Source organism: Eretmochelys imbricata, chromosome 23 (assembly GCF_965152235.1).
Source record: "Eretmochelys imbricata isolate rEreImb1 chromosome 23, rEreImb1.hap1, whole genome shotgun sequence".
NCBI classification, from domain to species: domain Eukaryota; kingdom Metazoa; phylum Chordata; order Testudines; family Cheloniidae; genus Eretmochelys; species Eretmochelys imbricata.
The window spans coordinates 1,854,337-1,865,834 of NC_135594.1; the positions used below are offsets into that span (position 1 = coordinate 1,854,337).

Sequence of the window (11,498 nt, forward strand, 5' to 3'; positions counted from 1 at the left end):
CCCCAGGGGCGTTCCTCCTCCCCCCAGCCCTGCCGGTGCCCCTCGCTCCCGACCCGCAGCCCCCCAGGGGCGTTCCTCCCCCCAGCCCTGCCGGTGCCCCTCGCTCCCGACCGCAGCCCCCCAGGGGCGTTCCTCCTCCCCCCAGCCCTGCCGGTGCCCCTCGCTCCCGACCGCAGCCCCCCAGGGGCGTTCCTCCCCCCAGCCCTGCCGGTGCCCCTCGCTCCCGACCGCAGCCCCCCAGGGGCGTTCCTCCTCCCCCCAGCCCTGCCGGTGCCCCTCGCTCCCGACCGCAGCCCCCCAGGGGCGTTCTTCCTCCCCCCGGCCCTGCCGGTGCCCCTCGCTCCCGACCGCAGCCCCCCAGGGGCGTTCCTCCGCCCAGCCCTGCCGGTGCCCCTCGCTCCCGACCCGCAGCCCCCCAGGGGCGTTCCTCCTCCCCCCAGCCCTGCCGGTGCCCCTCGCTCCCGACCCGCAGCCCCCCAGGGGCGTTCCTCCTCCCCCCAGCCCTGCCGGTGCCCCTCGCTCCCGACCCGCAGCCCCCCAGGGGCGTTCCTCCTCCCCCCAGCCCTGCCGGTGCCCCTCGCTCCCGACCGCAGCCCCCCAGGGGCGTTCCTCCTCCCCCCGGCCCTGCCGGTGCCCCTCGCTCCCGACCGCAGCCCCCCAGGGGCGTTCCTCCCCCCAGCCCTGCCGGTGCCCCTCGCTCCCGACCGCAGCCCCCCCAGGGGCGTTCCTCCCCCCCCAGCCCTGCCGGTGCCCCTCGCTCCCGACCCGCAGCCCCCCAGGGGCGTTCCTCCCCCAGCCCTGCCGGTGCCCCTCGCTCCCGACCCGCAGCCCCCCAGGGGCGTTCCTCCTCCCCCCGGCCCTGCCGGTGCCCCTCGCTCCCAACCCGCAGCCCCCTGCTAAGCCTGTGCCTCCAAGCGCCAGATCTCTCGGAGCCGGGGCTCGTGGCCTGTCTTGCCCCAGGGAGCTGAGCCCCCGGCTCTGGAGCCCTGATCTGACGGGGGCTGGTTTCCATTTGCCACGGAGCAGGGCCCAGCCGAGAACAAAGGCTCCCCAGTGCCACGCTCAGCGTTCCCCTTATCGGGGGGATTAAGCCATTTTGCAACTGGGAGGGTGGGGGCCCATCAGAGAAGGACAAACACACCCCCCTTGCTCCGGGGGCTGTTCCGCAAACTGATACGGGGGGGGGAGGGTGGCAGGAATGTGCCAAGTTCCTGCTGGGTGTCCGGCACCAGGCCCCTAATCAGGGCCCAGTTACGCAACGGGATTTACAGCAATTCCCCCCATCGCCCTCCGCATCATCAGCACTGGGTTAGGTGCCCCTCACTCCTGACCCGCAGCCCCTGCTAGCCCAGCCCTGGGCTCCCCCCCCCGCCAGATCTGCTCCCCCCCGCCAGCTCTGCCGGTGCCCCTCACTCCCGACCCGCAGCCCCTGCTAGCCCAGCCCTGGGCTCCCCCCCCCGCCAGATCTGCTCCCCCCCGCCAGATCTGCCGGTGCCCCTCACTCCCGACCCGCAGCCCCTGCTAGCCCAGCATGGGGCTCCCCACCCCCCCAGCTCCACTGGTGCCCCCCAATCCTGACCCACAGGTCCTGCTCGCCCGCTCCAGCCTTGGCTCCTTAGCACCCCCTGCAGCCCCCCCCCCCCCCAGGTTCCCATCAGGTCACACCCAGGCCTCAGGCCTCTCTTGCTAGGGCACGAGACCCCCCCGTTAATCCCCCTGCCCCGCTATCTCGCTGGCATAGGCAGCCTGTCAATCACCGAGCTGAATGAGCAAACCTGAAACCAGCCAATTTAGGGATCAGTGTCACATCACCTGGCTAGTGAGCAGCTATTATCGGACCGTCCCTCCGTCATGCGCCGGCCCGCGGCATCTTCCGCTGCCTATATAAAGGGCCTGGGGGCGCCAGGGGCTGACACAGCCTGGCCATGGCCACCATCGCACTCGCCCTGTTCCTGGCGGGCTGCCCGCTCCTGCGCTGGACGGCTGCCTCCGTGAGTACCTCGGCCCATGTGCCACTTCGCCAGGGTGGCCTGGAGGGGAACAGCCGCAGGGTTGAAATCCCCTGCCCGCCCTGGACACGGGTGAAATCCTGCCGGGACGGCTGGCGATTCCATCCCTGTCTGTGCTGCGTGGCCATGAAACGTCCCCTGGGTTTCCCCTCCGCCTGCCCCGATCCCCTCTGCCCTGGCCACTGCGCCCTGTGACGCGCTCCTCCCCAGAGGTGGCTGCATTCCTGGGGCGCTTTGCGAGGGACGTGAGATGTGACGCTCCCGTAACGGGTCCCACCTGCTCCCCCCTCGCCCCCCTTCCAGGCCGTCCAGAATCTGAGCAGCGTGATGGACGCCAGCGGTCACTGCGTCTGCACCGTCATCCTGCCCGACGACACCTTCCCCCTGCAGCGGATCGAGCTGCTGGAGACGTCGGCCCGCAACTTGACCTTCCGCGTGCAGTGGGAGATGAAGAAGGTGAGGCCGGGGAGGGGACGGGGCGGGATGAGGGGTGCTGGGGGGATCAGAGGTCTGTGAATTCCTTCCCCACCCTGGGCGAGGGCAGCGCCGGCCCTGGGGCTGGTTCCCACCGTCCCCGGTCAGGGCAGGCTACGCAAGGGGGGTTGGCAGGCTGGGGCCCCACGGAGCCGCCCTGGAGCCCGGGAGCCAGCCTCTGGGAGCTGCTGGGCACTCAGCCCTGGGCTGGGCTCCCCTGGGCTGGGCTGGAGCCCGCAGGCTGCGTGTGGCGTGGCTGCCCTCTGCTGGCCTGGCTCTCGGCACCGTCGTGGGGGGACGCACCCCGCCCTGGCCACCCGGCGGGCCAATTTTAGCCCACTCTTTGTCACTAGCGAATCACTCGCGGCCAATGTTCCTTGAGCGACCCCTGTCCCCGCTCTCCCTACTCCCCGGGGCCCTCAGCTCCCAGCGCCAAGGCCCGAGCCCAAGGGAACCACGAACGACGTCGTCCCGGGACTCGCCGGGGCCTGGACTCAGCCGCAGTGGGCATGACTCAGTCCCTGCCCTGGTCAGTCTCAGGCCTCCACCCCCCACAGCTCCAGGAGCCCTGTTGGGAGGAGGCAGCTGGACGGTTTTTGTCAGTGTGGCTAATGAAACTGACCCAGGCGTGGGAACGGACCCTTTCCCCCGAACTCCCTCCCCGGGGAATCTCGCCTCTGACTCTGTCCCAGCTCGAGAGGAATTTGGGGTTTGTTTCTTTGTTCCCCAAACTGTGAAATTTTCAGGAAAAGGGATTTCTGCTGCCCAGCTGCTGGGTGTGACTGAGATGGGTGGGGAGCTCCCCCCACATCCAGCCTCAGGGGAGCAGGGTCTGCACATATGGGGCTGGCTTCTGGGCTGAGTAACACGGGTGTGAATCCAGAGTCACCCCCAACTGCAGTGGGGTCAGGGCCAGGTTCTGATCTCAGCTGCTCCAGTGTTAATCCGGAGTCACCCCTGACTGCAATGGGGTCGGGGCTGGTTCTGACCGAGGGGAGCAACACGGGTTTACACCAGATGAGGTCTGACATCCTCTCCCCACTTCGGGGTCTTTGCTTCCTCCCCCCGGCAGCTCCAGGAATACGGGCAGCGCCTGGCGTGGTACGAGGCCAAGCTGCAGAACGCCAGCCGCCGGCTGCAGCTGCTGGAGGTGGGCGACCTGACCCCCGCCGAGCTGGCCTTCCAGGAGCTGCGGAAGGAGATCGGCGAGATGGAGTCCTTCGTGGGCCACCTCCGCTCCTCCCTCAACGGGAGCGACTCCACGGTGGAGGTGGTGCACCGGGAGGTGAGCGTCACGCGGTGCCGGGGTCTGACCCCCGGGGCCTGGTGGGAAGGGCCAGGGCCCCCCGGCGGGGCGGGGCTCAGATCCCGTGTGGATCAGACACAGACTGTGGGGAGTGTTCGGGGCGACCCCCAATTCCCACCTGCGCTCAGACCCCCGGCTGGCCATGGGGCGGGGTTCCCTGCAGCATGGAGTGGCCAGAAGAACCAGCCAATTGCAAGCTGGGAAGGCCGCGTGTCACTCTCATGCCTCTTCTGCGTCCAATTGCTTCCCTTCCCGACACAGGCCACGCCCACAGGGGATAATCCATCTAAGCCCCACCCCCAGAAGAGGGTCCTGGGCCGTCCCACTCCGGAGCAGCCCCGGCAGGGTGGGGCTGACACTATGAAGTGCCCTCGACACCGACTCCCACCCTCCTTGGGGCTGGCATGGGGCCCACTGCCAGGCCAGCCTTCCCTGGGCTTCAGCTGGGTTTGGGTCCAGCCCGCAGGAGGGAGGACTCAGCCCCTGCCTGTCCCTCCATGTGTAGGGCCCCCACCTGCCCCCACAGAGCCATGAGGTCCCCTGCACACACATGGGTCAACACCTGCTCCCAGCGACGGGGACAGGCTCGCGGCAGACCCAGGCAGCGTCGCTGCGTCACTCGCGCTCGGGGCCGCCCCCCCCAGCGACGGGCTCAGGCTCGCGGCAGACCCAGGCAGCGTCGCTGTGTCACTCACGCTCGGGGCAGCCCCCCCCCCCGCCAGCGACGGGCTCAGGCTCGCGGCAGACCCAGGCAGCGTCGCTGCGTCACTCGCACTCGGGGCAGCCCCCCCCCCCCCCAGCGACGGGGACAGGCTCGCGGCAGACCCAGGCAGTGTCGCTGCGTCACTCGCACTCGGGGCAGCCGCCCCCCCCCAGCGACGGGCGCAGGCTCGCGGCAGACCCAGGCAGTGTCGCTGCGTCACTCGCACTCGGGGCAGCCCCCCCCAGCGACGGGCGCAGGCTCGCGGCAGACCCAGGCAGCGTCGCTGCGTCACTCGCACTCGGGGCAGCCCCCCTCCCCCCCCCCAGCGACGGGCTCAGGCTCGCGGCAGACCCAGGCAGCGTCGCTGCGTCACTCGCACTCGGGGCAGCCCCCCTCCCCCCCCCAGCGACGGGCTCAGGCTCTCGGCAGACCCAGGCAGCGTCGCTGCGTCACTCGCACTCGGGGCCGCCCCCCCCCAGCGACGGGGACAGGCTCGCGGCAGACCCAGGCAGCGTCGCTGCGTCACTCACGCTCGGGGCAGCCCCCCCCCCCCAGCGACGGGGACAGGCTCGCGGCAGACCCAGGCAGCGTCGCTGCGTCACTCGCACTCGGGGCAGCCGCCCCCCCCCCCCAGCGACGGGGACAGGCTCGCGGCAGACCCAGGCAGTGTCGCTGCGTCACTCGCACTCGGGGCAGCCGCCCCCCCCCCAGCGACGGGCGCAGGCTCGCGGCAGACCCAGGCAGCGTCGCTGCGTCACTCGCACTCGGGGCAGCCCCCCCCAGCGACGGGCGCAGGCTCGCGGCAGACCCAGGCAGCGTCGCTGCGTCACTCACGCTCGGGGCAGCCCCCCCCCCCCAGCGACGGGCTCAGGCTCGCGGCAGACCCAGGCAGTGTCGCTGCGTCACTCGCACTCGGGGCAGCCCCCCCCCCCCCCCCAGCGACGGGGACAGGCTCGCGGCAGACCCAGGCAGGGTTCCTGCGTCACTCGCACTCGGGGCAGCCCCCCCCCAGCGACGGGGACAGGCTCGCGGCAGACCCAGGCAGGGTTCCTGCGTCACTCACGCTCGTGGCAGACCCAGGCAGGGTTCCTACGTTGGTTCTGCTCAAGTCACATTTTCAAGCTTTTCCTCGCAAGCGCAAGGGCTAGAAATGTAATTTCCTCCCCCTTCACCCCCACATTCTAGTCAGGCAAAGATACGATACAGGGTTAACCTCCGGCATACCTGATTCATTCCTCACCCGGGCTCGGCTCCAGGCCCAGAGAGCCTGGCTGACGATTTGGGCTTGCCAGCTGGGGAGCCCCCCTCCGCGGAGGACGCCAGACAGGGCGAGCCCGTTTCCAAACACCCGTCCGCTTTGTGGCGAGTCTCTCGTGTCCGTGCGCAGTGGGGAACCTTTGCCGGGACCAGGACGGGCCGTAGTTCGCTCCGCGGCACTTGGAAGGAGAAGTCCCGTTTCTCCGGCGATGGGCCACACGGGGTCTTGCTGCTAACCATAACGAGAAACGCATTGGTGGTGCCGTTTGCCGGAGCCTCGCGTCCGAAGGCAGGGGACCCGTGGGAGCCGGCAGCATTCTCGTAAACAATTCCCCCCCTTTCGACAGCCTCCCCGGCTCCGGTTCTTGGCCACAGACTTCTCCGCGGCCCCACGGGGCCTGCGCTGCTTTGACCCAGCTCTGCCCCCTACCCGCAGACGTCTCTCGCACCCGCAGCCCAGCCAGACGCCGGTGAATCCCGCGCCCTGCAGCCCCCTCGCCAGGAGGCTTCGGGGCCCCGGGCACCTTGACTTCTGCCCCATATCTTGGTCTTTCAGCTGTTTGTGACTTTCTGCCGCCCGACCAACTACATCCTGCCCTTCGTCAACGTCCGGGGCAAGTCCCTCGTCGACCGGCGTTGGAAATGCCCTCTCATCTACCTCCTGCGCAGGACCCAGAAGGCCCGGATGTGCGAGCTCCTGGACGCCCCGCAGCGGCGAGGCGAGCCCAAGGAGGACTACGTCATCCTGGCTCCCCGGCGCTGGGACAGGAGGTCTCACAGGAGGTCCTTCGCCTGCTGGAAGCTGCAGTGAGCCGCCGGCCGGGGCGGAAGGGTGAGGATGGGGCAGGGGGACTGGGATCCTCGCTCACCCAGAGGCTGCCCACTGCCCACCTGGAGGCCACCGCTCACCCGCCCAAGGGCTCGGACGTGCCCGGAACACTTCATCGTCACCTGCTCGCCCAGCCTGGCTCCGTGACACCCGCTTCGGAAGTCAATGAAGGGTTAATCAGTGCCAGTGATTGACAGTTGCCTCTCCCTTTGCCCCACCCCCGGTGGGCGTGGCCTATCTTTTGGCCACGCCCCAAGGCTGGGGGCCGGCTCTGGTGACTCTCAGGCACCCTTGCACGCCCAGCGTGACTGCAGCAATCGTGCACACAAGCTGGGTGCAGGGCGGGGAAACGTGCCCCTGAAATCCTAAACTCACCCAGGAGTCCCACGCGCTGGACGATCCGGCCCCAAGTTCTTGCCTCTCGCGGGCTACACCCAGCCGGGGCCTGGCCTCCTTCCGCCAAGGATAAACGCGGCCCCAAGCCGTCCTTCCCAGTGAAACGGCCCCTGCTCCCTTGTATTTCCCCGCATGCTCTGCCCCACCTCACCCCCCTGCCCTGCCTGCATGTCCCCTGGCGCCGTCCCAGTGTCCCGTTATTCGCTGCTAAAAAGCCGAACTGCAATAAAAACTTTTCTGCTTAACCCTCCCCCGTGGTCCCGCTGGTCGAGTTCATTTCCGAGGCTCAGGCGGGAAATATTTCAGCTGCCAGGGCAGCGACACCAAAACCCGTGCGGAATCCCGGCAAAGCCAGGTACGAAAACCGGGGACTCCCCGGAGCCCGCCACACCGGCCAGCGTGGGCTGAGCACCCGGGCAGATTTCCCGGGACAGCGACCTCCGAAAAGGGACGGTCCTGGGAACCCCTGGCCAGATGGGAACGCCAGCCACCACAGCGCCAAGGACGGCACCAGGGGGCTGAGCTGTGCAAATAACGGATATTTGGGTTCGCTGAAGAACACTTGTTTTGCGTCGAACCGAAAACGAACGGTTTTGTGCTGCTTGGTGCATCGAAAAGTGTGTGTGTTGGGGGGGGGGGGGATTTATCTGGGGCCCAACGAAACATTTTGTTTGAAAACCTTTCGTTTTGCTTTGGAGCCTTTTTAAACCTCTGCTATGGGGCGTGGGGTACTTGAGATCGAAGGATGTTTCTAAACAAAGAGCCCCATTGAGACCCCCAAACTAGCACGAGTCCGGTTTGCTCGGAATTGTTTCAAGGTTGTTGGGGGGGGGGGTTTCCGACCGAAACAATTTGGTGAAACTGATGCAAACTCACGAAACATTTTGGTGTTTTGCCAAATCTGCATTTTTTCCCTAGAAAAATTTCCTTCCCCCTCCCCCCCGGCTCAAGTGGGGATTTGGGCCATGGGCTGAGGCTTCCCCCAGCTGGGGGCTTGGCCCAGTGATGCCTTGCCATCTATTCTCCAGGCTGGGTTTCTCGGTTCCCTCTGCTTCAGAGGTGGGAGAGGAGACCAAGGCGCCTGCGAGCAAATATCTAGAGCGTGACCTGAAGTTATTGGCTAATGGACGGTGCTCGGGACACGATATTTTTGGTGACGTTTGGCTGTGTGGAAAACATGCCCGAGCTCGGCCGCTGCCAGAGGATGTTGCTCTTGAGCGGGGGTGTCCGCCGGAGCTGGATGATAAGGGTGCAGACTCCTTACTTCAGCAGCCGGCAGGGCTGGAGTTTGGGCACTCGGGGGATCCAGCGAGGGGGTGCAGGGAGTCCCCCGGAAAGGGGTGCCCAGGCCCCGTGGGGAAGGCCTGACGCTTGCCCTGTTCCTTGCAGCTCCAGAACATGTCGGTCACCGTGAGCGCCCTGGAATCCTACGACAAGAACCAGGTGGTGGCCATGAGGCGGGAGCTGACCACGCTCAAGCAGCGCCTGGAGGACTGTCAGAAGGGCAAGCCGCCGGTGGGACGGCAGCCGCCGGTGGGACGGCAGCCGCCGATCGGTGAGTCCCTCCCGGGGGCTCTCGCTGGGCTGGCGTTGGAGCGGGTTCCGGGGCCCTCGAGGGGAAGCATTGCCCTGTGGTTAGGGCTCTAAAGGGAGACTTCGCTCCGGTCCCGGCGCTGCCCCAGAGCCCCCCTGTGGGACCTACAAGTCACCGCGTCGCTCCCTGCCTCAGATTCCCGTCTGGGAAGTGGGGCTTGCAGCCCTGGCCAGCCCGCCGGGGAGGATGGGAGGGTAGGTCCAGGGAAGGCTGGGAGGGGCTCAGACGCTGTGGGGCTGGGGGCCAGACGGAAACAGGCGGCCGAAGACGAAGGGAGGCAGGGGAAAAAGTCAGTGAATCCAGGGCTTTCTGACATGGCTCGGGGCAGCGGGGGAGGCTGGTTTCCTCTGAATCTTTTCACCCACTGGTTGGCCTGAATCCCACTCCTGTCAGAGCTGGGGAGAGAACCCAGGAGTCCTGGCTCCCAGCCCCACTCTAGCCACAAGATCTCACTGCCACCGCAGAGCCAAGGACGGAACCCAGGAGTCCTGGTTCCCAGCCCCCCTCTGCTCTAACCACTGGACCCCGCCCCCCCCATCTAACCCTTGTGACTCCCCATCCCCCCAGGCACGTGCAACCACCAGGGGATCTGGCGCCTCAGCAAGCCCTCGGTGGTGCAGCTCAACTGGCGGGGCGCAAGCTACAAGGCCGGGGCCTGGGGCAAGGAGTCGTCCCTGCACGCCTGGCGGAAGAAGCGCTACTGGGTGGCCCCCCTGAACCTGGACGGCCGGCGGCTGGACTCGGTGCGTCTCTACCGCTCCTACCAGGACCTGCTGCTGTCCCGGAACCCCACGGACCAGCTGATCCCGGGCTTCGGGCAGGGGGCCGGGCTGGTGCTGCACAACGGCTCCTTCTACTTCAACTGCTACAACGCACGGGACCTCTGCCGCCTGAACCTGGAGAGCGGGGCCGTGGACCGCAGGGCGGTGCCCGACGCCACCTTCAACAACCGCTTCTCCTACGCGGGCACCAGCTGGCAGGGCCTCGACCTGGCCGCGGACGAGAGCGGGCTCTGGGTGCTGCACACCACCGAGCGCAGCGAAGGCAACATCGTCATCAGCCACCTCGGCCCCGGCTCGCTGGCCCTGGAGAAGACCTGGCAGACCTCCCAGTACAAGCCGGCGGCCACCAACACCTTCATGGTGTGCGGGGTGATGTACGCCACCCGGGCGGTCAGCACCCGGCGCGAGGAGATCTTCTACGCCTACGACACCCGCACGGGCCGGGAGAGACGCCTCAGCCTGCCGCTGGAGAAGGTGACGGATGTCGTGCAGTCGCTGAGCTACAACCCCGGCGACCACAAGCTCTACATGTACAGCGATGGCTACCTGCTTAGGTACAACGTCCTCTTCCGGCCCTAGTGCCCGGCTGTAGGGCCAGCGCCCAGCGCAGGGGGGCCTTCCGCCCTCTCCATTCCCGCCGTCCCCCCTCCGTCCCCTCTCCACCTCCGTCCCCCCGTTCCGTTCGCCCGCAAGCTCCGCTCCACCCCTTCCCTTTCCCCTCTTCCCCCCCTTCCCTGCCCCTTGCTCCCTGGATCCTTTCGCTCCTTCCTGCCCTCTTCCCCAGCCGCTGCCCCGCTTCCTCCTCTCCCACCTCCCGCTGCGTCACTAAACAAAACCAACGTGATTTTTGTCTCTTTAACCTCCTGGCTGTATCTAAGTTTGCTCAAGGGCCGAGAGGGAGATTCCCCCTCCCAGCTCCTGGGCTTTGCCTCCTTCCCCGATTGGGTTTCTGCCACCCCATGCAATGCAAGCGCGGGTGGGGTTGCGATCTCGGCTCCCGATTCCCCTTTACCCTAAATCCCCTGCCCACGGCTGGATTGGGGTAAAGGGACCAGAACGGACAATCAGAGCTTTGAGGTTTCCGGGTCATTTGTTCTCTTGGCTTTACATTCATCCCATTGCCTCACTGGCGTTACAGCCAGGACCAGGTCGGCTCCGGGATTTGGGGGTTAGTGAGTCCACTTCTCTTGAGTTTTCTGAGGCCCCATGGGAGCCTGATTTTGCCTAGAACTTCCCAGTAGTGAATAAACGTGATCATCTGACTGCAGCCCCCGTGTCTGTCGCCGCGTTTGTTGGTGTCACTCAGACCAGTAACCGATCGACCCGCCCGGGGCCGGGGCAGGGGTAGAAACGGGGGGATGGTCCCTGCCCCTCGCCTGCCCAGCGTTAAAGCCACCGGCCACCCTGCCACTGGGCGAGTGGTGCATTGATTCGTGCAGGGCTGCGTTGCCTGAGCAAACGCAAACACACCCTTGATCGGCCAATGGGAAATGCACTAACAATAAATCCCCCCGGGGCTCAGCCAATGGGAAATGCACCAAGAATTAATCCCCCAGGGCTCAGCCAATGAGAAATACACTAAGAATAAATCCCCCAGGGTTCAGCCAATGGGAAATGCACTAACAATAAATCCCCCAGGACTTGGCCAATGGGAAATGCACCAAGAATAAATCCCCCCCGGGGCTCAGCCAATGGGAAATGCACCAAGAATAAATCCCCCCCGGGGCTCAGCCAATGGGAAATGCACTAACAATAAATCCCCCAAGGCTCGGCCAATCCCCCAGGGCTCGGCCAATGGGAAACGCACCCACAACATCCCCACCCCGGGCTCAGCCAATGGGAAATGCATTAACAAAAGAATCCCTTGCACAAGCAGACAAAACATCCTCCAGGCTCAGCCAATGGCAGACAAGCTCACGCCCTCTCTCTCAGGCTCAGCCAATGGGAAATGCACAGAAAACAAACAAACCCAGGGCTCAGCCCGCGAGAGACTCAACAGGAAATTATGGGGGGGCCACTGTGATTGGTCCGCAGGCGGTCTGTCTCCCTCCCCCGTCAGCTGTCCATCAAGCCCATCCTTCACGCCCTCGGGGCTCGGTTTGATTGACTCACCAGGGAAGCGGCCTCCCGCCAATGGCAAGGCCCGTC

The 11,498-nt window shown here is 66.5% G+C and overlaps 1 protein-coding gene across 1 annotated transcript; it reads left to right on the forward strand.

The window, feature by feature from the left end:
- The first annotated feature begins 1,925 nt into the window (after window positions 1–1,925).
- On the forward strand, window positions 1,926–9,929 carry LOC144279256 (olfactomedin-like). Its single transcript, XM_077840745.1, has 5 exons — window positions 1,926–1,991; window positions 2,313–2,465; window positions 3,556–3,768; window positions 8,364–8,529; window positions 9,136–9,929. The coding sequence occupies exons 1-5, from the start codon at window positions 1,926–1,928 to the stop codon at window positions 9,927–9,929; spliced, it is 1,392 nt and encodes a 463-aa protein (XP_077696871.1).
- Window positions 9,930–11,498: the final 1,569 nt, after the last annotated feature.

Coding starts and splice junctions, on each gene's coding strand:
- LOC144279256 (XM_077840745.1), top strand. CDS start 1,926: ATGGCCACCATCGCACTCGCCCTGTTCCTGGCGGGCTGCCCGCTCCTG. Junction 2,466..3,555: donor TGCAGTGGGAGATGAAGAAG/GTGAGGCCGGGG, acceptor TCCCCCCGGCAG/CTCCAGGAATACGGGCAGCG. Junction 8,530..9,135: donor GGGACGGCAGCCGCCGATCG/GTGAGTCCCTCC, acceptor CCATCCCCCCAG/GCACGTGCAACCACCAGGGG.